This window comes from Apis florea, unplaced genomic scaffold (genome assembly GCF_048593485.1).
Source record: "Apis florea isolate Af1SG1 unplaced genomic scaffold, ASM4859348v1 contig_1615_pilon, whole genome shotgun sequence".
NCBI lineage: Eukaryota > Metazoa > Arthropoda > Insecta > Hymenoptera > Apidae > Apis > Apis florea.
This window is the reverse complement of record NW_028256416.1, coordinates 6,546,176-6,570,450: the sequence shown is the minus strand read 5'-3', so window position 1 is coordinate 6,570,450 and position 24,275 is coordinate 6,546,176. Positions and strand designations below refer to the sequence as shown.

The following is a 24,275-nucleotide window of genomic DNA, read 5'->3' as shown; positions in this document are numbered from 1 at the left end:
TGGAATAAGCGAGGCAGACCAAAAATAGGGCGTAATAAGATAATTAATGTAAAACGTTTATATAGTCACTGGTTGCAAGTTTCCCTCCTAATTAGGGGCTTGAAATGGACTTGTACAGGCTTAGAAAACGAAAAATGATACGTTATAACGAAAATTTATATCAAAAATTTGTATTAATCTTCATTACAGAAGTTGAAGTCACAAAATATATTAAAAAAAAAAAAAAAAATACAATAAGAAAATTCACGATGAGTCGCCAACATACAAATATCGTGCACAGGAATTGAGATGAAAAAACGTGGAGTAGAGACCAAGAAATTACGAGTTCTTCAAATTTGGCTAAAAGATAGGCCAATTATACGAGGATTTCTAATCGAATTTATTTTAAATTGGAAGCATTGGAGAGAAGAAGAAGAAGAAGAAAAATGTCGCGATGGTGGTATATCTGACAGGATATTTAAATTCAAGTAGCAAACATTCAGCTTCTCGCGATGGAAAATCAATAAGATATACGGGGTGTAATGAAACAGCTTTGTCAGTCAAGGAGAGAGGTGTTCCATCACGAAATTCCCATGTTCATCGTGTCATGTACCGAGCCATCGATCTATACGAATAAATCGCCCCTTCGTAATATTGAATGTCCCCACGTCTGAGGCACGTTATGCGTTCGATAATGCGTTCCTTTGTCTTCATACTTCACTTCACTGCTGCTCCTCATAGTCGATAAAAACGAACGAAAATAAAATTGGCTTGCTCCTCGATATTTACACGTACGATATTAATCACAAAGAACGATAAATTAACTAAATTAACTTACATTCTATGAATGGAAAAAGACGTAATATACATAATCTACGTTTCGTTTAAAAACTAGAGCAAATATAACATGTATCTAAATATATTGTACATATCTCTCTCTCTCTATATATATATATTGAATATAAACCTATGTTAATTTGGTTGAAAGCAGCTGCAAATTTTTAGAGGTTGCTCAGATGAAAGAGATCAGGGATAAAATTGTTATCGCTTGGAAAAGTTGACCAAGCTGCAAAAGAATCTTAAACGTATTGATTCTGTCTCAGATCTCCTCTTTCTGTCTCCTTGCCAGCCGAAAGGAAACAAAAAAATATACAGAGAATCTTATCACACTTCTTTTTGAATTTCCACAGTGATAAAACCTTAATAATGATGACGTGAAAAAAAAAAAAAAAATATCATAAAATACGAATCTTCGCGATCGATATTCGCTCTAACGATAAATTTACAATATTTACAACGCTGAAACATTTAAAAATCTATCTTTCCCTTTATTAGATTCCTCCCCAAGAATGAGGAAAAATCTCATTCTTGTGCGAAAATCACAAAAATCCAACTCGACCCACCAACAATCGGACGGAAGCCTTTTTTTTCCTAAAAAAAAAAAAAAAAAAAAAAAAAAAAGGCAAAGCCAAATAACCCGAGTAGCCTCGATTCGATAGATGGTGAAAAACAAAGCAGCTGCATCTTTCCTCTCTCTCTCTCTCTCTCTCAAAATGTAGAACACTGGGCTACGTGTAAACGGGCATCGTGTAACCATTTTCGTAATCGGAAAGCGGAAGTGGCATCCGTGTAAAGGGACGGCAGCCCTCCGATTGATCGGGAAGGATCGTGGCGGTAGATCGGCGGTTCTCGGTTGGCTCGCGCTTGCGCTATTGCGCGTGCGCGTGCTTGGTACGCGTGTGCGTGAGCAAGGTGTCGCTACGCGTGTAAACCGCAGGGCAGAGCGGGCAGGCGTACTTTCCCGGGAAATGAACGTAATAGTGATTGCGCACGTTCGACACGACCTTACCGCACAACGAGCACCGCCTCCTCTCGTCGCTGTTACTCTGTCTCTCAAATATTTGCGATATCCGCCAATTTTTCAGCTCTGCAACAACAGAAACCACAGGGTCAGCGAATGCCTGCCGAAAATGCGTCACCGCGTCATCTCTCTATTTCTGGCTCTCTTTTTTCCCTTTCTCTCTCTCTCTCTCTCAAAATCTATGCATATATATCTATCTGTTTCTACATCTCTTTCTTCGATTTTTCCTTTTTTTTTTTGCTTCCTCTTTTTTTTCGTTAAAATCTCCGGGTTTCGAATTTCGCCTGTTTATACATATATATATGTATGTATGTATGTATATATATATATTGTATATATTCTACGCGACCCAGCGTGCGCACGTGTGCGTGTAAGGCTGCGTGTTAACTCGAAGAAGGAAATGGATTTAGTTACTTTATTTTTTTTTCTTTTTTTTTTTTTTGTTTCGTTATTATTGTTCTATTACGGCTCGCAAATATTTTCTGAGAAATAAATAATTTTCTAGCGCGTGACATGGGGAGGATGGGGTGATTATGCAGAAGCTAAGGGATTTTGATTAGATGCAATTCTTAGTCTCTTTGGAGTGTTATATGTCGATCGTGTCGTTGCCATGGAAAGGAGAGAACACGAAAGTGAAATGGAAAGTGGAAATATTTGCTCTTACGACTATCGTCCCTATCTTTATTATATACATGGATATATTTACGAAGGATCGATCAAGGCTCTCCCTTTTCTTTTCCTTCCTTTCATTCCTCAATCACGCATACAATTCCGTTTTATCGATCTACTTCGTATATTTTAAAAGTTCTTCTATGACGATTTGATAATGAAACGATACGTGAAAGATATTTTGGACGTTTACATTCAGAACATTTACATTACGAGAAAGTGTAATTTCGCGTAAGGGAAACGGTGGGCGAGGATGATGGAATATTGTCGAATATCGATGCACGGAAAAAATTACGCGAATGTCGACGAGAGTAGAAGTGTATTTCTAAATCGTTGACAATATTTTTACATCGGTTTCTAGAAAAATGTAATCAAAATATCTTTCCTCCCGCGGGGAGAGGAAGCGATTTTTATCAAAGTTATCAAAGGATAGATAGGAAGTATCAGTGTGGAATGGAAGAGAAATGGTTTTTCTCCACGGTCTGCCCGAGTTCGGCATCCTTGGCGCCTTTAAGTCGCGCCAGGAACTTGTTGCGTGACATCAATTGCCGGGAGAAAGGAAACAACTGGCATCGAGGATTTATCTTGATTTTCTGGTCGAGAATCCCCTTTGGAATATTTTAAATGCAATATCGTTCTTTGGAGAAATTTTGTTTATCCAGGTGAATATCTTTCTATTTTTTTTTTTTTTTTAATTCAAATCGCAGACAAAATATCGTATTGAAAAGGAATAAAATTCTCCTCGACTATTACTATCCGAGCTTAATATCCTAAATATTCGCTATATAAGTTAAAAAGATGTTCACTTTCAACTGTTAGAATTAATCATGAAAAAAATATAATCGTACAAAATTACACAATTCACAAACCTCCTTACTTATTCTACGATTACCAACTTCGCTCTTAAAAATTAATCCTCCTTAAAAAAAAAAAAAAAAAAAAGAACACCACAGCAAATCGACGCAACTCGTAACAATTAACCACCAAAACTCACATTCACCCTAACGAAAATATAATTCATTTAAAAAAAAAAAAAAAAGATGCCCCTTCAAATTCAGATTCAACGGTTACAAGTTACTCTCGTTTCTCGTTCTTCGAACGAGAGAACCAGAGATCGTTGGAAAATCGGGAAGGAAATTTAAGGGACGAAGAGAGAAATTGGTCGAGCCGAGTCGTCAACAACGCCAGGATCAACAGCGCCGTCAGAAATGGCGGAAAGTGGATCCGGTGCCGGACGAATTATCGAACCCGTATTCGACTCGATAGCCTGGTTTTTCCAACACCGATACGTCCTAGCGCCGGGGATCTGGCCGGATGTATCGACAGGCAGGCCAATATCGTGACGCCCCCGACTTGACGATCGATCTGTAACCGTGATCTGTGCGCGTGTGTGTATATGTGTGTGTGTGTGTGTGAGACGAAACTCGCTCTCAAACTCGATCGAAACTCTGTCCCCGTTTTACAGATTCCCTCGCCATAAACAGGTAGTGTATTTCGCAGCTGGAATTGCGATGATTTCGACGCTTCGATGATCGCATTTGCATTAAACTCGTCCCCACAGCGATGCGTTAACCTTCGTACGATGATCGACGATCGATTAAAGACCATTGGAATCGAAGGTGTGGATCGTAGACGGATGATCGCCTGAGGGAAGTTGTGGGTCGGTGAACAAAATGGAGAAGAGAATCGTGGAATTTTTCGTGGATATTTCGTAGATTATAATAAATATAGGTATTGTGTGGCATTATATTCATCGTCGTGATACACTTAAACTTTCTTCGAACTTTTTATATCCAATGTATTGTTAATTTATTGCCCACCTTCGCAGTGAACGTGTTAAATCGAAATTGAATCGAATTGGGGCATCGAACGAACGATTTTTATCAAGTTCACTCGACGTCGAGCAGTGTAACGAAGGTTAACGACGGGCAGGGAGAAGAACAATGATCTGGAAGAAAAAAAAGAAAGATAGACGGCTCGGTTAACACACAATTATGTTTAATCAAAAAATTAGTATGAAATACATTAAATGCACATGTGATTAATTCTCCATAGTTTTTTTGTTGGATTTTTTTTTTTTTTTTTGCAAATTTTTTAATGTTTGCTTCATTTATCCTCATCATCCATATATTATCTATACACTATATAATAATTAAAGGTGTATATAATAATTGCAATCGTAACATAACACTTGCAATGTTAGAATAACCATAAGAATAAGAATATAATCGTAGTAACAATAAGAAGTAGTAAGAATAATCATTTTTTTTTCCCCCATTATTATTATTATTAATTAATGTTTTTTAATCTTTTTTTTTTTTTTTTTGCTCAAGTTTGTTTTCTCGGTAATAAAATCGATTACGCCCTATGATCGTTATGTGTCCTCGTTTGTATCGGCATGGTCTGCGGTTAATTATTTTATTTTATTTTTTTTTTTCCCCCATCTGTTCAATATATACTCTCGGTTCTATTCGTGCACGATTTCCCATTGTCGTTTTTTTTTTCTTTCTTTATATATATATATATATACCTTTTTTTTTTTTTTTTTTTTTTTTAATATTTCAGTATCCTTCTTTTTTTTTTTTATTTCATTTTTCTACTCTTCTCGTCGATAGTGCGCCTATTGTACGTTTATCGTAACCGAAAATAACTGATACGACGCAATTACTCGTCCGATTTTTTTTTTTTTTTATACAAAACGACAATAAACTAGCGCCACCATTGTCGCAAACTATTTCTTCCCGTCGACCGTATATATATATATATAAAATCTCAATCACGATCTTTAGCCTCGATGCACACTAGCGACACTAGCAATTCATGATAATTCAACGCCTTCCATAACTTCCACGTTATTACAAGTACAATCATTGTGTGGTATATCGTAATATCGGATCGTTAAAAAGCACAAATCTTTTTCGCAATGCCGGTTTTACATACAGATTTTATCGTATCGAGACTGCCGTGTCATTAGTCTGCACCTAACCTTGTTCGTCGAAGATATTAATCACGACAACGACGAAAACGATCGGCCACGATCGATCACACGAGCCACGACTAACATCCACGACCAACACGAGAATACGTTTCCAACGTGAAACGGAGCGACAAACAGACAGCTAGATGATCCGGCACAAGGTTGACCCCGTTTCTCGTCATCAACGTATCCTCGTGGTCGACATCGCCACAGGTCAACGATGCGACACAGAAAGCTCCAAACGTGGCACAGTTATCATCGTCTGATCAGATATACATATATATAACCACACCCTTAGGTCTAGCTCTTAGAGGTTAGGTCAGAGTCTAGATTCAATTCACCGTTCCGACCTCATCTTCTCTCTCTCTCTCTCTCTCTCTCTCTCTCTCTCTCTCTCTCTCTCTTTCTCTCTCTCTCTCTCTCTCTCTTTCTTTCTCTGTATTATTGTGTGTGTTTTTCTTATTTTGTCTCTCTGTGCATATATAGATAGAAGTATACGAAGTGTCGCAACGAAGTTATAAACGAAGGAACGGAAGTAAAAAAGGAAGAGAAAGAAGCGAGATGATGCTGAGGAGGAGTAATTTCCACGGATCGTAACGAAAGTGAAAAAGAACGAAAAGGTAATAGCGAGAATGTTTTCCTCTTTCTCTCTCTCTCTCTCTCTCTCTCTCTCTCTCTCTCTCTCTCTCTCTCTCTCTCTCTCTCTCTCTCTCTCTCTCTCTCTCTCTCCCTCTCTCTCTCTAGAATTTCATAGATAGGAGGTTTATAGGATGGTGGTTCAAGGAAAGGAATTTCGTGTCGATTTGGTTCCTTCATGTTTTTTTTTTTTTTTCCTTTTTTTCTTTTATCTCAGCATGCACACGTATATATTCGTCCTCGTTTCTCTCACTCTCACTCTTTCTCTCTCTCTCATACACGTATCAACGAAACGCTCGTTATCTTTCGTTCTCTCTTGCTCGCCTTCCGGTTCATTCTCACACTTTTTTAGGTTATGTCACACACGAAAATGCAACGGTATAACGATTCTTCTTCCTCTTTTCCCTTTTTTACTTTTCTTTCTTTTTTCTCTTTTTTCTTTTCTTTCTTTTTTTTTTTTTTTCTTTTCTTTTTCAAACCCTTCTCGCCTTTCTCACCTACACACGTTGAATACGTCATACATAGAGGCCCTTTTGTTTCCTTTACCCTCTTTTTCATCCTATATACACATACCATGCAAAATCACAACTTTCAGTCGCGCCGATTTCTTTCTTTCTTTCTTTCTTTCTTTCTTCTTCTTTTCATATTCATTGTTTCGAATTTCTTCTTTTTCCCCCTCCCTCCCTTTTTTCACATCTTTGTTTTCGTTTTCGTTCTTTTTTATTATTTTTTTTTTTTATTTTGTTTACCTATTATTATTTTTTCGTCGTTTTTTTCTTTACTTTTTTTTATCCTCGTTTTTTTCCCCCGAATGACGAGTTAGTACGCGCGTACAGAAATCACGATATTCCCTGTACGCGCGCACGATTTACAATTATTACAGAATTTTTCTTCTTCAATACGTATATATATATATATGTATATATATATATATGTATATATATGTATATATATATATATATATATTATCCCCCGAGAAAAATAACAAAATGTATATATATATATGTATATATATATATATATATATATATATATGTTTATATTTATATATTCATATTTATATTCATATATAATAGATAGATAGATATATACATATACCGTGTGTGTGTATATACATATATATCCATGATTAATCCGTACTTTTGTATATATTAATATATAAAGAGATATTAATAATAGTACTTTCTCCCCTCCCCCCCTCCCTCCCCCTCCCCTCCCTCCCCCCTTGTTAATTAGTTTCGGTAATGTACAAGGGCGAACAAGGGCGAACAGCTGTCACTAGCCGAGTTGAAAACAAAACGTGCTCCTTATCCTATGATCAGCTAAACCTAGACCCTAGGTAACACCTACACCTAATGTAACTACACTCATAATGTTCACTTGCACAGCCATAGTTTCTTTCCTTCTATCGCCGCCTCCTGTGCCGCGTCCTGTCCTCCTCGATCCTTTTTTTCTCTTTTTCTTCCCCCTCTTTCTCTCCCCTTCCCTTTCCCTTTCCTTTTCCTCCGTTCGCTCTCCCTCCCCTCCCCCTTCCCTTTTTATTCACACACGCAACGGACGAATGTTGAACATCCACCCCCCGCCCAACAATAACAGTCTCGAACGCGCTCGATCGATCGATCGATCGATCGTCGGTTCACGGTGGTATGTCAGGGTGGTTTGTAGACGTGCTAATTTCCGACGACGAATGTTATTGTTTCGAGTAGTTTTGAGAGTACAGGGAAGTTGAAAGTTGGGAAGCTTGTTGACGGTAACGAGGGAACGTCGCAGTTGGTCCCTGGTCTGGGAAGAATAATCGTGGAAGGTATATATCTATCTCTACAAGGGTGTGTATCGAAAATTCGAAATTGGCCACGTTTTCTATCCGATAGAGAGAATTTGTATATGAATGAACTTGGGCTTGGAGAATTGAAAAATACAATTTTTTTAAATTTATTTTAAGAATTATATTGAGAGAATCTAATTTTTCTATTTTTTTTTTTTTTTTTTTGAATTGATTATGTTGAATTAATGCTGTTAATGGTATCTGCATATGTGAATGATCGGTAAATATATAATAATTTTGTTAATGTATATCGAAAAATAAAATTGTCAACTCTGTAGAATAATTTTTGGCGCATGTATATATTCGTTCATCAGTGTACGCCAAAACCACGGAATATTATTTCAGCAAAGCTTGAAAGACCCAATTGTTTCGACAAACACTAGCTTAAAAGACTTACTCTTAATTACTTTGGCAAACTTCATATTCATATTTCGAAACACCTGTTATTAAACAGTTTGCTAAAACTCGGACAAAATCACACTCTACGATATAAAAATTCAGGGCCAGAATTATTCACCCCCTTTTATATATACCCTTAAATAACCAAGCCTTAGACCATCGTTAAAAAAAAATTAAAGGTTACAAATTTTAGTGCCCTAGATTATAATTAGTACCTAAACCAACTCTGTCCAACCCTGTATCTAAATACTCGCAATAAAAATCTATATTATTTCCTAATTTCATTAATCAATCAAACTCCAGAATTTTGCAACTCTTCACAATGATTCCCGTATAATTTTCCACGAAATTAATATACCGAAAAAAATAAAAATGTGGAAATTATTATCTTGCACGCTCAATATTTAACCAATCGATGGATAACCTGATATCCCTCTTGTCTCGAATACGCGACTATCGAAGAGAAAGAGAAGGGAGGGAAGAAGAATCGGACGAAAAGATCCGACAATATTTCACGGTTCGAATATTAAGAGCGAATTAAACGCACAGTTGCAGCGATTCGAGTGTTTTTTTTTTTTTTTTTTTTTTTTTTTAAGCGAAGAATTCGAAAATGAAATCGCGCACGAGGATCGCGTATCGGTGCGGCGCGACGACTCGGAAAAGTGAACGGAAACGGTGATTTTCATTCGTTTTGTGCCTCGCTCCATTCTTCACCCGCCCACGGTTCTTGCACCACGGAAAACTTAACGCGCGTTTCGGCCAGTGACAGCTGCGGCCTTTCGGCCCGCATATTTTTCCCTATCATTATATATCGCAATAATATTGCACGATTTTTTCATCATTATCATCCTTATTCTTTTTTTTTCTTTTCTTTTTTTTTTTTCGTTTTTTTCACATTTTTATTTATTTATTTATTTTTTTTCTTTTTCATTTACTTTAAATTCATCTTCAATTTCAATAAGGTGTTAGCACCAATCTATTATATCACAATGTTCCACTCCACACCACGCAATTGTAAATATATAAATACCTATATAATAGTAATAGTAGTAGTAGTAGTAGTAGTAGTAGTAGTAGTAGTAGTAGTAGTAATAGTAGTAGTAGTAGTAATAGTTATAGTAGTAGTAGTAGCAGTAGTAGTAGCAATAGTAGTAGTAATAGTAATAGCAGTAGCGATAATAGTAGTAGTAGTGTAGTCATAGTAATAATAGTATATAGTAGAGATTTCCCGTTTAATTAATAAAGATTTCGATATAACAGCCAGACGGAGCCCAACGTGGTCAACGTGGCACGGGGCAACGTTGACACGAAGGGGTCAATTCAATATTTTGCGTGCCGAGTATTTCTCTCTTCCTACCTTTTTTTTTTCTTTTTTCTTTTTTTTTTTTCGCGATTCTCTTCACGGTTAACGATCCTTCTCTCTTTCGACTAGTCGATACATGTACGTCGTGTTCCCGTGTGCTTTAAAAACGCGTCCCCGGTATATATATAAAAAATTTGGTTCGCACGGATATGTTTTATGCCCTTTCTCTTTATGCTTTTTTTTTTTTTTCTCTTTGCATTCATTGTTGAACAGAGGTGTGGCGCGACTCGATCAAAAATTTGAAATCACTTTCCTCCATCCACTTTTTCCAATCCTCGAAAAAAAAAAAAAATATTTCGCTCAATATATATCTCGATATTTAAATATTATTGAATTAATGTAATTTCGCTTAGCCCCTAACCTTTTTCGCGAATAACTTACGTTATTTCCGTATAAAATTTCTAAAATATTCAAAAATATTCTAATCTATTTTTCCGAACGCAATCGGAAAAACAATCTTCCGGGATAACGGGATTCCAACTTTCTCTTTTTCCATTTTATCTTCCACGGAATCACCGCCAATCGCAAATTTCGTTTCCATGGAAAACGGAAGATTTCTTTTTCTAACTTTTTATAAAAAAAAAAAAAAAATTTCGAGAAATTCTCGAACGCGCGCGTTTTTGACGATTTCAAACTTTTGACCGGCAATGCCTTGGAAATTCCCATTTCCAGATTCTCATCCGGTCGAGCATCTAACTGGGAAACGAACCAGCGCGAAAAATCACAGCGAGAAAGGAAACTGGATCGGCGAAAAGAAGCTAAACAAGGTGAAAGGAAGCTCGGATTCCCGCGACCGGAACCGCCCCGCGCAGAATCTCCTCCTTTCTTCCCTCTCCCTCCCCCCTTCCGTCCTCCTCCGTTTCCGGCCATCGAAGAAACTCTCTCGCCGGAAAACATTCCAAACTTGTACCAATATCAAAGCCTGTTATTGACGCCTGTTTCGAAAGGAAGGGAATGAAGTAAAACGGAACACGTGGCTGCGATTCAAGGTATATCTCCCCATTCAGGGGAGAGCTAACTTTTTTTTTTCGCTCGTGGTGAGCGAGCCATGGAGTTCATAGGCTTAAGCCATTTACAATCAGTTCACAGCCGGCCGGATGGATTTATCAAAACACGGGCGCGTCCATTAGAGAATTAAAACACGAGCACGAGGACAGACGCGGATGGAAAGACGCGGCTTCTGAGGGTGGCTGGGAAGAATGTGAATGCAAATTGGCGAAACGGCTTGGAAATTGCTCAAATTTCGAATTTCTTATATATGATATTCAAGTCAAGTGAATTTAGAGAGTGGAATGAAAGATAAGAAAATATAGACAGGCGACGTTGTTTGTCCGTCGTTGAAATTGAAAAACGAGATTTTTTTAATTAATCGAAGGTCAGGGTCGATCTTTGAAAGATTAAGATTTTCTTCTTAAAGAATGTGGAACAGATGAAACGAATTCGAGGAATTCAATTATGGAAGAGAATTATCTAGCTCGATCAGAAAGTAAATTGTATATGCAAATAGTTTTCACAAGTGTGTTGTTAAAAAGGATCATCTTCTTCAAAAATACTCTACCTATCTCATAGGCCTTACTCTATTAATTTACATTTAAACTCCTGCTACCTTATTACTGAACAATTTAATAATCCTATTTCTCCCATCAGAATCAAAATAAAAAAAAATCAATATCCTCGCGATGAAAAGTTGTAGTAACCAACGATAATCTATTAATTTTTCGCAAATAAGAAGAAAATCCGATTGTTGATGCGCTATAAATTACATCCGATCCAAGAAGAATCCGTTTGTTCTCTTGTTTATCATGGCATTGTATATACAGAGGATGATTTTCATTGATCTCGATGCACCAACCTCTTGCACGGTGCTTCTCTCATCATCCCCACCCCGCCTTTCTCGTCCTCCATCAGCGCAAAATACGCGCCGCGCTTCGAGCGATTCGCATAGCGATCGAATACTAAAGGACGATAACGAGCGAACCCTTGTACGCCGATCTGCGTGAATGCCATTGGAAATATTTGTCAAACCGATAATATCCGCGTGTAACAAGCAGGAAGATCACCTCGTAATAATTCTGTAATCATTTTGCCACGATTAACGAATGAAACGGAGGAAGAAATTTTACTATAAATCGGATGATATTAATTCGAATCGGTGATTGATCTTCTTATAGAGAAACAGTTTAGAAATTTGTTGAAAATAAAGTAGGGTACAGTGTTTGATATATATATATTCATATAGATAATTGTAAAATTACAAAGATCGAAATTTTCACAAATTTCCTCCCCTACGGTTTATCCTCTGAGAGCGAAATAAAATTTTCTTCTTCCAACTTGCTCTTCTTCTACGCTATTGTATATGTATATATATTTATATATTTCTACCACAAATCTACCAGAAGGGATCAGAAGAGAAGAATACACGTGCGGGAAGTTTGTCATAAGTTGGGAGGGGGGACAATTTTCTTCCAGCTCACGATCGAGCTCGATAGAGGAGGGGGTGGAAAATAAGGTTCAAAGTGAGATAAATGTATGCGGGAAGCGGAGTGTAGAGCAAATGGAGGATCAGAACAGGATGAAAAGAACAGGGAGATTCAGTGGTAGGTATGCAGAGGGGGAGGGGATGGGAGGATCGTGGAATAAAAGAAAATACGTCTTGCGACGTATGACGTCTCCTCAAGGAGCCGTGTTATGTTAAGGAGAGATCGCGCATAATTCTCTGCCTCCGATAAGAACCGGGACTAACTTCGAAAGTTAGTCGAAGAAGTAGAAACGAACGATATGAATTAATGGGTTTCGACGGGATTTTTCTTTTTCAAATCGCTTGAAATGATTTTTCATTGCGCCTAAGAGTATCTTTTGTTGACACTCGTTATCGAAGGCCCTCAACGTATAATATATAATAAATTGTTTGTTTGTTTTTTTTTTTTAATTAAATATATACAGGGTGTCCCACTTTAACTTGGACAGCGAAATATCTTGGATATTTTTTGGATCGAAAGTGAGAAATGTTTCGAAGAAAAGGCGCGTAAGGTTTCAATATATAATGTTAATAGATATTCGAGATATTTTGTCGTTCGAGTTAAACTGGAACAAGAGAATCCCGTGTAATATTCTCGATTATATACATATTAGATGTGCTATTTGGCAAATGGAAGTGTGAGTTTAAATTATCCTGACCGATATGTGAATAGCCACAACATGGTCAAAATATTTTATATGATTGTCAAATAATCACTCGTATCAAAATATTCGACGAAAGGTTTCACGAGATATCAAAATTATTATATTCGATTAGGAAGCTTATCCCCTTAACCTATAGCTACGAATTCCTTTAGATTAAATTAAACGCCGATAGAGAATTATCATTTCTAATTTACCCTGTGAATATCTCGTATTTAACCCTCTCGTTCCTTAAAATTTAAAATTTACATTTGAAATTTTAATACTTACTCGGAAATATTAATCATCATTGTTGCAAATTCTCGATATTTTTTTTTTTTTTTCTTAAATTTTCCCCGCAAATCTAAAATGTACATGTAACCTCCTACTAACCCTCGAATTATAAATAATCTTACTTTACTCACAACCTTTCCCAAACAACGAAATATTTAAATAACGAACCGTTTATTTCATAAACTTTTCCTTTTTCACAGCTCAGCTTTATATCACACATTATATCGTAACTAACTTCCTTAAATTTCTTCTTTTTTGAAAAATCTTTACTTATAAGTAGCAAAAATACTTGACCAATATACTCGATCCTCACTATCTCACTGTCCAAACGCATTAAACATTTTCCAAAAATAATATCCTCCTAACAAAAAAATCCCCCTAAAAAAAAAAAAGAAAAAATTACAGCCAATCTCAGCGTCGCCTGAACGAAATTCAGAAACGAAAGGGTTAAAAATCCAATCACCCCAATCATATTCCCTTCCAACAACTCTTCTAACAAAAAAAAAAAAAAAAAAAAAATTGCTCGACTGAAAAAGAAGCAGAATAACGAAACCGGCATAACGATGATAAATCAACGTCAATCGAACGGGGGACAGAGGGGGGGGGAGGGGAAACGGCTCATCGATGCACGTTCGCTCGTTCGTTCGTTCGTTCCATTTATCACTCGATTCCCCGCGTGTCGTTGAACGTTCAACGTCGGCGTTTACGCTTCCCTAAGTCGGGCGTGTACACCCTCCTCTCTTATCCCGGCGAAAGAGCGCGCACGAAGAAGAAAATAGGGGCACGAGAATACGTAACAACAGGCACGGTACACACCATCAAGTGCAAGCGAAAAAAAAAAAAGGGGCCTGGCTGGCTGGCTGACTGCTCGACGATCCTCGTCTGGATGACTGCTAACGATTTCCCGCCGCGTTTCCTCGCCGCTGACTCGAGGGGGTTGTGGCCAAAGTGCCGTTTAACTCGCGCGCACTAAGCCGCCAAGTGCATCGATTCTCTGAGCCCGCGTTTGAGTTGGACGATTTTTTTTTTTTTTTTCACTCGTTCGATTGAAAATATAAAACCAGTGTCGTACCCGAATTTCCCCTCGGAACGATCTTTTGATTTAGAGTTATTCGCGTGCAAAAAGAAAAAAAAAAAAATAGAAAAAAACAAAAAAAAAAGAAACGATTGGAAATCATAGGATGAACGTTGGTTCGAACGTGATATATATATATATACATATATATTTTTTGGAACTTCTATGTTTTTTTTTTTTTTTTTTTCTAAGTTATGCAAAGATGTGCAAATTAATAAATGATGCGTTTCAATGAAGTATCTTTTGCGCGCGCGTGTGTGTGTGTATTTGTGAGAGAGTGAAAATTTTTGATCGCGAATTTTTTTTTTGCGCGCGAATTGTAGTTTGCGGCAATATTCCAATATTTGGAACTCGATTAAACGTACGTTATAATTTTTTGAAATTATATAAAAAACACGTAAATTAATATGTCGCGTTTCAACCAGAGAGAGAATCGTTTGATTCGCCAAGTACGTTGATGTCGCGTTCCTGCCAGGCGATTTTTTGCTTCTTTGATCAATCGAGCCGAGTATAAAATTACATCTGTACGATTGGATTTAGATCAAGTGGAAAGTGAATTTTCGATCTCGAATGTTATTATTCGTTTGGAAAAAATTAAAAATCGTAAATTTAGTACAGATTCAGTATTTAAGTTATTCATGGTAATTTTAATTTAATCAACGTTAAAAGCTAACGTTGCTAGCACCAAATTAACTTACACACCTAATAATTCTATTATCTATATAATTTGTTTCGTTAATTACTCCTCTTACTCCACCAACATCTCCTATCTCCCCTCCCCTCTCCCCCTCCCCCTCAAAAAAAAAACTCTCTTGACTGCAATTATTAAAATTACACGCTTTAACGAGACTTTTTTATTCTATTATTTTCCCTAAACTTTTTACAAAAAAAAAAAAAATTGGCCGCAATTATTAAAATTACACCATCTTTAACAATCCTCCGAATCCTGGAAACGAATCATTCGATTGAAAATATTCGAAATTAATCAAAAATCCCGCTTCAAAATTTTCTTCCTTCCGACGTCACGCGAGGAAGAACGTGCAGCTAATTACCGCCGCAGGTGATTTTTCTTTTACTCTCTTCCCTCAGTCGTACCTATCACAGCACATAGATTCGAGAGACGATTCTCGACCGATAAAATCCATCGTTCTCGAACGAACGATCTTTATTTTCAAACAGATGGACAGGCGTAGTGGAAAAAAAAAAAAAAAAAAAAGAACTTGCGTTGTATAATCGACACGATTAACACGAGCGACGAACACGCGTTGGAATCGAAAAGTGCATCGACGACGACGAGTTCTCACGGCGATCGATACCCCCACAGAACTAATTATATAAAGCGGTTGGTGGCGGTTCTTGCGAGAAAAATTCTCGTCCACCTACGGGGACACGTGGTACACTGGCCTATCGAACGAATCCACGACCACGAAGGCGTGGGCCCAGCCAGAGGCGCATCGTGAAACGTGGTGGCCTCCTCTCTAGGGGAGCGATCTATCCGGCAGAGTAAACTCGATTTTCGATCGAGCATTTTATTCTTTTTTAAATTTAACACGTTCACGCTGTGCATTTCAACTCAGAATCACTCGAAAACTTCTCCACTTTAATGGGAATATATTATTGAAAATTTGTAATTATTAAAAGCAATTAGGTTCTTTTTATCGCCACAATAAATGTATCGATTGAATGATTTCACGATTGCCTAACGATAGTCAACGGTGTTAAAAATTAAAGTTCCGAAATCTTTGGAACAGTGAACGTTTTCTTTTTTTCAGTCGAGGAACCAAAATCCAAAGTGCTCATTTGGCAAAGTCAAACATCGAGGAGGAATTCCTTTGTGTGAAAAAGTAAATCGAGAAACGTGAATCTGAGATTTCCTTCATCTTTCTGAAACTTTAATAGGAATCAAAACCTTATAATCTTCCCTTTAAAAACTGGCGGCTTATCAAAATTTAAATCGTAGAAATTGCGAATTTCAAAGAGATATCCCTAATACAATAAAATAAATTTAATCAACTAGTCGATTTTACGATAAGAATGATAAAATATGATATATATATATGTATTTGGACGAATGACAATAATAGAATAACGAAAAATGATTAAGCCACCATCATTGATCAATCGTTTCACATATAATTATCCATCTTCGCATAGAGGATAGGTCGTATGACAAAATGGAGTTTATCACGCGACTTGGACGTAAAAGATAAAAATCGTAGGATGAAAACACAGCGAAAATTAATTGGCTAATAATTAAATAGTGTTTTAATGACATTTTGCAACGCAAAGAAAATTTCATTCTCAATATTAATCGAGTAAAATTCACTAATTCCCATTAATAGAGAAAATCGGAATCCAAAAATTGAAATTAATTCGAATACATTCTATCTTCGCCCAATTTTATATCCGTATAAAAATATAATTCCACCATCTTTATCAGGCACAAATATATAACGAACGAAGTGAAATTAGAACACAAGTTATAAATCATAACTCGAAGATCGATCTTTCCATTTCTCGCGTCTAATTCGAATTGTTTCCTTTTGTCAACTCCTTTCGAGAATCGGCAGGAAACTTTTCAAGGATCGTGAAACAGCGCGGCAACGGCGATCGTCGCCTGTAATCGAGCCGCAATTTCACCGAGGCGATAACGGTCCGGTTAGATTCACGCTCGGTGCGAGCGCCGCACGGTTCGTTGGATAAAAATCAGTGTACTACGTGAAACTCGAACGTTGTTAACCGTGTAATTACGCGTAACAGTAGTCTAACGTGGTGTTCGGGAGCAATTTCATGCGGTTCCCCATCGATCCTGTGTGAAAGTTAACCGATCACTGGCGGTGAGACCCAGGTGTACGCGTATCGACTTCGAGCAGGGGATACGGCTGTAACTGGTCGGACACGTGAATTTCGCGTGGACGAATGGGGCACGATTCTACTCATCTCGTAAATACGATGTGAAAGGATATGATGATTTCTTTTTTTGAAGAAGAAAAAGAAGAAATTGTTCTTCTAAGACTTTAAAAATAATTAGAGATATCGATTTTCTTCTTAAATAGAGAATTTAATTTGAAGAATTAAGTAAGGTGATTATTTTAGTTCCCGTGTGAAACTAATCTTCTATTTTCTTTTATCAAATGAAGGAAAATCCAATTGTAGAAGGTTGAAAATATAATTGTAATATTGCATGTATATCTAAAATTGCTAAATTTCACGATAATTCTTTCCTCAATAACGACTTCAACTTCGGGAAACCCCTAAAAATCCCTCTTCGCCCGACGAATAATAAAACTTTGAATAGTAGATCGCGGTTAAAAATTTCCCGCGGTGAAAACGTTTCGCGACCTAAAATTTTTATGTCGCTTCCACCTCTAACGAAAGAGTTATAAAATTCCAGAACTGCGGTAACTTCGCTGTCCGTCAGAAACTTGATATAATCTCGGTTCTTTTATATCCATCCATTTTGTCTATTGAGAAAAACTTGAAAAAAAGGAGAGAGAGAGAGAGAGAGAGAGAGAAAAAAAAATTTTTTTTCTGAAACTGCGACGTTGAATTACACAGAAACGCAAGGGATGAGATTTCCAGATCGGTTTTAGTATCACGTTCACGTTCGGAAAAAAGGGAAAAGAAACAAACGACACTCGACAAACGAGCTGAAATCGTAGAAGGAGGACGGAAGGATCGAAGAAAATATCTAACATTTTCTTTCTACCAAGCTTTGCAATCCTAACGCGATAGCGGATTTTCTCTTTGACCAGCACCCGGAACACTCGGCTAGCTTATATATTTGGTGTGACAACAAAAAATATATATATATATATATGTATGCGTGTATTATGTATATGAAAAAAAAAAAAGAAGAAAAGAAGAAGAAGAAGAAGAAAAAGAAAAGAAAATAAAACGCGAACACGAAAACAAAAGATTGGTACGCGTAAAATGGTAGTCGCGTCACGACAAAAATCGATACGAATGGGAGAAGCAAAAACGAGGAGAAAAGAAAAGACGGAAATCGTAATAATAATCGTCTACAAGTGCATTTAAATTAGGCAAATTCGCCCCGTTCCATCCGATAATAATAAATAATAAGTTTTGCGTATACCGTGTTATTGTAACATAATATAATATAATAGATATGCGTGTACGTCTGTGTATTGTGTGGTACATAATAATAATAAACTCATATGTTTGTGTCCCCGTTCGTGTGTATATGTGTATATGGGTATATTGTGTATTGCGTGGTAATACAATAAACAGTGAATAACACATATATAAAATCATTAAAACGATAAAACAAAATAAAATAAATTATATCCAATATATTAATTAATATACTTAATCATCTGCGTAATATATTAATATTCTGGTTATTATATATATTATATATATATATATTATTATTATTATTATTATTAAATTATATATTTATATTATATATCGGTATATGCGTGTTCGATAGTAGCCGACTTAACTATGCAAAGTGCCCCTTTCTGCAAAAGAGAGAAGATCGACGGTAATATCATTTGATCACAATGTAACGGTTTGGCTCTTTGAATAGCTAACGGACTCGACGTACCAATTGTATCGACGTGTTACCCAATACGACGAGTTACACGATTCTCTAAATTCTTCGAAACACACTCTTTTTAACCCTCTCATCTCTACATCTACTTTTTCCTTCTTCGTCCGTCCGTTCGTCGTTCGTAAATAATGTTCACCCTATTCTAATTCGCGCACGCGAATTCGAATCCAAGCGTATATGTGGTGCAACGCGTAACGTCTGGACGCATGCGCGACACGGCCCACCCCCCGGTTATCTCTTATTTCTTTCTTTTCATCCCACTATATTTCCTTCTGTTTTTTTTCTTTCTTTCTCTCAGAATCCTCCTTATTTATCATTAATATAATTATTATTATTATTATTATAATTATTATTATAATTATTATTATTATTATTATTATTATTATTATTATATTATTATGTGTAAGGAAGTAAATATATATATGTATATATAAATTTTCTTTCCTCGCGTAAAAACAAACAAAGAAGAAAGGTAGAACAAACAGATTGCACCCCAACCAATTAAATATCAACGTGTAACGATGTATGCGGTGAATAAAATTCGTAACCAGCCCTCTTGAATAAAAATTGACACCGTTAATTTTAAACGTAAATACGCTAATATCACCGACCATGATTTAACATTATTGGCCGGTGTATAACCATAATAATGTATAGTAACGTATATAATCATATGTATAATAATATAATGTAATAATATAGTACTAGAAATCAAATCCGATTAAAGATATAAGATCCTTATTTGCTTTCGCTTATGCACTTAAGTCCCGAATTCGTGGAATGTCTCGCGTGATTTTCCACTATCATTTGCTGCGATATTGCATCCGTGGAGGTGTGCAGTTTAAATCGTAAATATCATAGACTTTTAGGTGTTCAATTAACAAATAACGCGTTTTATAGTTCAGAGCTCATATTAGAACTGCAAAGCGCCACTCTGTACTTCCTTTTTCTGCTTTTGTTTCCTTATTTTTTTCTTTTCATCTTTTTTTTTTTTTTTCTTCATTATCACCATTATCATCATCATTATCATCATATTCATCTTATTTCTATAAAAAAAGAAAAAAAAGACCATTAAAAACGATGCATAGGACTAAAAGATTTCGTTGTTAGTCGATTAATATTGCGTGTCACTGTACTTCCGATAATTACGGAAGTGACGCGAACTGTCGTGTGGCTGCATGTTCCGTGTCCTCTGTCTCTGTATCTGTACGTGTATCACACGTGTGCGTGTATTTGTGTGAGTGCATATTAATGTGGTGTATCAAACGCCCGCCTCTCTCGTCGTGTATGTGTGTGTATATATACACCTTGAGTGCCCATGTCTTGACTGATTGTATGTGTGTAGATCTGTATCATGTATCCACGTGACAAATATTCCCCAAGATCTCTCCACATCATTTGAAAGCTCAAAGAACTCGGATCTACACGTACGCGTGTGGGCGTAATATATTGCCAACGATTCCCGATGAAACGCCGATGAAACACACGATTACACTCTAATATGAAGTCCAACTATAAACTCTTCAACAACTATACGACTCACCCTGCGTATCGAATGAATTATTTCCAGTAAATCCGCATTAATAATTAATAATTAATTAATTAATTAATTAATCGATTAGTTTTTAATTCTTTTTTCTTAGCTGTCGAACGGCACGTATCGGCCGATAGGCAGCAGCAACTACGGGAGGAATTGGCACCACGTTTGCTCCCACTTTATATATATATATATATATATATACAATATATATATATATAATATGTAATTCCGTTAAATCTCCCATTAATATTTATAATAATATTTATATAGCAATAATGCGCGAATCTTGAATTCTCCCGTGCTAACTTTCTTTAGTATCGTCGATCGGCGCAGCGCTCGTCACCACAAAAAAAATAAAGCTGCCCGGTCTTTGGACATTGTTTGAAAAACAGCGTTTTGCATGGCGGCCGACTTGCGTACCGAGAGTGTACGCGCATGCGTCGTGAGGCGCGTTCATATGCGCGCATGCGCATCCGCGCGTTACCGATCGGTCCCGCGAGCGTAAAAAGCCGAGATATACAAAAAGCGACCCGCGCCAATTTTGATTCGTCTCGGGCACTCGTTGTCTGTTCTCGGATGCGTCGATCGTCAATGGAAAAAACAACAACAAACAACAAACGGCTAATTAGCCAGCAATCGAGAAGGAACTTTATCGTCGCATCGTGATCGATCGTAAAAAACCCGGTTCGAGTCGCGCCAAAGACGAATCAAATTTAAAAATCGGCCCGTCGAAGGTAATTTCCCGCGGTAAACGACTGCGGCAGCCACGCGCATGCGCGTGCGCCGCTGCTCTTGCCGACCGATCGTTCTCGCGCGTGCGCACCACACGAATGTCCCCTTACAATATATTTGCGCACGCGCGTAACTCAGTGTGCGCGGCGCTCTGCTCGCTCGCTTTTTCTTCTCTCAATTTTCTTTTTTTTTTTTTTATATCCTTTTTTTTTTTTTTACTCGATTTTACTTAACACGACAAGCCCACCCCAAGAAATGTCGCACACTAAACGTCGTACACATCATGTGTTTACAAAAAAAGTTCCCCTTCCCCTTCTCCCACGCGATAGGAGAATCCCGTCGATTTCTTAAGCGTAGAACCTATAAAAGATTTGGTGTTCGAAAAAGAAAAAAGCCGAGAGAGACCGGCCTTTGCATCGTGGCCGTGACATCAGGGCCGTATCGTATTGTTATGATCTAAAAGTGCGACAATACCCCCCTGTCGGCGCAGCCACCCGCGCTCTCTTTATAATTTTTTTTTTTTTTTTTTCCTTATTATACACAGAGTATTAATATATTCGTGAGACACCTTCGAAGGATCGATTCTAAATGTTTGTTTATTTAAGTTATAAGCAATTTGCGTTTACGTTAGATGAACGAAGTGCGACAGCGATGCAACAGAGCGATTTCACTCCATTTTCGCCTAGCTTCGTCCAACGAAATAAACTTAAATTGCTTAAATAACTTAATAAACAAGATTGAGATTTTTGCATATCAATTTTTCCGTTTCTTTTCACATTTAGAATCGATTTTTCAAAAACGTATCACAAATATATTAATCTTATATCTTTTTATATGTATAATATATATTCATTGTTACTTTTTTTCTGGTTTTCTTGCTTTTGGGGCGCGTGTACGTACGTGTAAATATATATATATATATATATGTATGTATAAGATATATACAGACGCGTGCACGGTCCATCTCGCGTTTTAGGACAGCGTGTTCATGGTATCATCATATTTACTCATCGCGGAGAGCGCCAAGGTGCCTGTCACGAAATCGTTTAGATCGACCTTTCTTGCCTCGGGGTGTTTGAATTTATAGTGCGTGCGCAGGTTGTCGCTACGTGTGTACGTGGCACGACAGAGAGGACACTCAAACCTGCCGGGGAAGTGGACGTGGTAGTGGTTCCTGATGTGCGTCACGACCTTGCCGCACAGCTTGCACCTGTGAAGGTTGCAGCCGCCTGGCACCCGGTCAAAGGTCAGCCGCATGTGCCAGGCTTTTGAACCTGCAACATCAACACAAGACAAGTCACTTTCAACTGTTGGCCTCCCAACACGACCTACACGACGACGAGCCGCCCGCGGCCCACTCTGTGTCGACGGCGGCTCGATCGCTTCTCTCTTTCTCTCTCTCTTTTTCTTTCCTCTCATGTATACTCTCTCTCTCTCGTTCTCTCAGTCTCAGTTTCTCCCTCTTCGCCTTGCCTCCTCCACCTCCTTATCTCCTTCTCCTCATCCTTCGTCTCTCCTCCGCCTCTCTCCTCTTTTCTCCCTTACAGCTCGCCTCTTCCTCTCTTCTACCTTTTTTTTTTTTTTTTCATTACCTCCCCACTAATTTTCCCATCGTTTACCCTCCTACTTACGAATCAAGGCCGTGATCGTGCCACACGTATATATATCTATACACGTTTTCTCTTCCCTTGCCTCTCTCACCGAAGAGAAGTTTTCCTCGCTTTTTAAAGCCACCACATTTCTCCTCCACCCCCGAGAAGCGAGGTCGTTCACGCGTCACCCTTCTTCTAAGTGTCGTGCAGCGGTTTTGGCGCGCGAGAGAGAGGATCGAGGGACGGTGATGGATCGATAGATGTATCCGCGCGGGATTACGCACGAGTTTTTTCTTTTTTTTTTTTTTTTTCTTTGAGATTCGAAAAAGGGAGATGTATATCGCGCACAGAAGAAAGAAAAAGAGATACGAATTTTTTTTTTTTTTCCCCGCTAATGAAAATTGGTTGGGAATTTAAGAGCGCGATTAATTCACAAATACGCACGCGTTGACCAAGAGAAAAAAAAAAAAGGTTTAGTGTAGGGTAGAGCACGATTGATCAGACTTAACGCGTGTTCGTTGACGAGTGTAATTTTGCTCGATTCGAGCGATATGAAGATAATCGTAGAGATCGCGACACTCGCAAAGTGTCGACGAATCGATATTGATAAAATAATCATCTCTAGTCGTAACTTTTGAATAATTTTCGATTTTTGTTATATATTTCAAGATTGATCAGATATTGTAATTATGCAATTCGAATTAACATTGTCATAAAATCATAAAATAATTGCATTGATAAAAATTATAAAGTAAAGTATAAGTTGATAGGGAATAAAACATAAATCTTAAATTGAAATTTGTTTAATTATATCGTGAGCTTTTATAGGAGTCAAGTAATTTTTATAATGTATAGGCAAAGAGAAAAAAATCTATTACTGTTTTATTACAATACTCATTTTGTTAAATAATAATTTAATTATTACATTTTGGATACATATTCCATTTAAATTTAATATATTGCCAAAAAGCTTATTTACAATGTGATACATCAAAAGAATATAGATTTTAGGATGTAGTGATAACAATTTCTGAGGAAAGTAAATTTTATTGAAACAGCCCTATACATTATTTTATACGTTAATTAATACATTATATATAATTAACGATTTATTTATTTGAATTTAAATCAATGAATATTTTAATACTACTCGTATTTAATTAAGACTCGTTTCTATTTATAATTCTTTGATAAAATCATAGAAATCATATCATATATATATATATAATTATATTTAATTATTACTTACGATAAGTTCGATCCTCGATCGTTATTGACGATCAATTTTTATAATTATAAGATACTTTTTTATTTTATCCTTCAAAGAAAAAAATTGTTTTCTCTTGGTCAATAGCGTCGTAATCCTTTACCAATCGATCAATCATATTTAATTTAAAATTTTTCAAATCATTAAAGAGCTTAGAGAACACTCCATTACATTAATCTATTTATCGAAACGAACCAATTAAAAATTTTATCACGACAACACAATTCCGCGTTAATTACCACCTGTGTTCTTCCTCTTATTTACAACATAAATATAAAAGTATAAAATAATAATAAAAAAAAAAAGAGGAAAGGGGGAAAGGAACAAGAAG

The 24,275-nt window shown here is 36.9% G+C and overlaps 1 protein-coding gene across 4 annotated transcripts in view; it reads right to left on the bottom strand.

Moving 5' to 3' along the window:
* Positions 1–154: 154 nt before the first annotated feature.
* The window catches only part of LOC100871989 (uncharacterized), a 53,782-nt gene continuing 29,661 nt past the window's right edge, over positions 155–24,275 (bottom strand). For 2 of the 4 annotated variants that reach the window (XM_086904418.1, XM_086904422.1), the window contains exon 5: positions 155–1,906. In XM_086904418.1, the coding sequence (XP_086760544.1) occupies positions 1,689–1,906 (218 nt within the window). In that variant the 3' untranslated portion in view covers positions 155–1,688. Of the gene's footprint in view, positions 1,907–4,490; positions 22,360–24,275 lie in introns of those variants that run through there. The other 2 variants (XM_031919282.2, XM_086904404.1) reach the window with 1 other exon arrangement.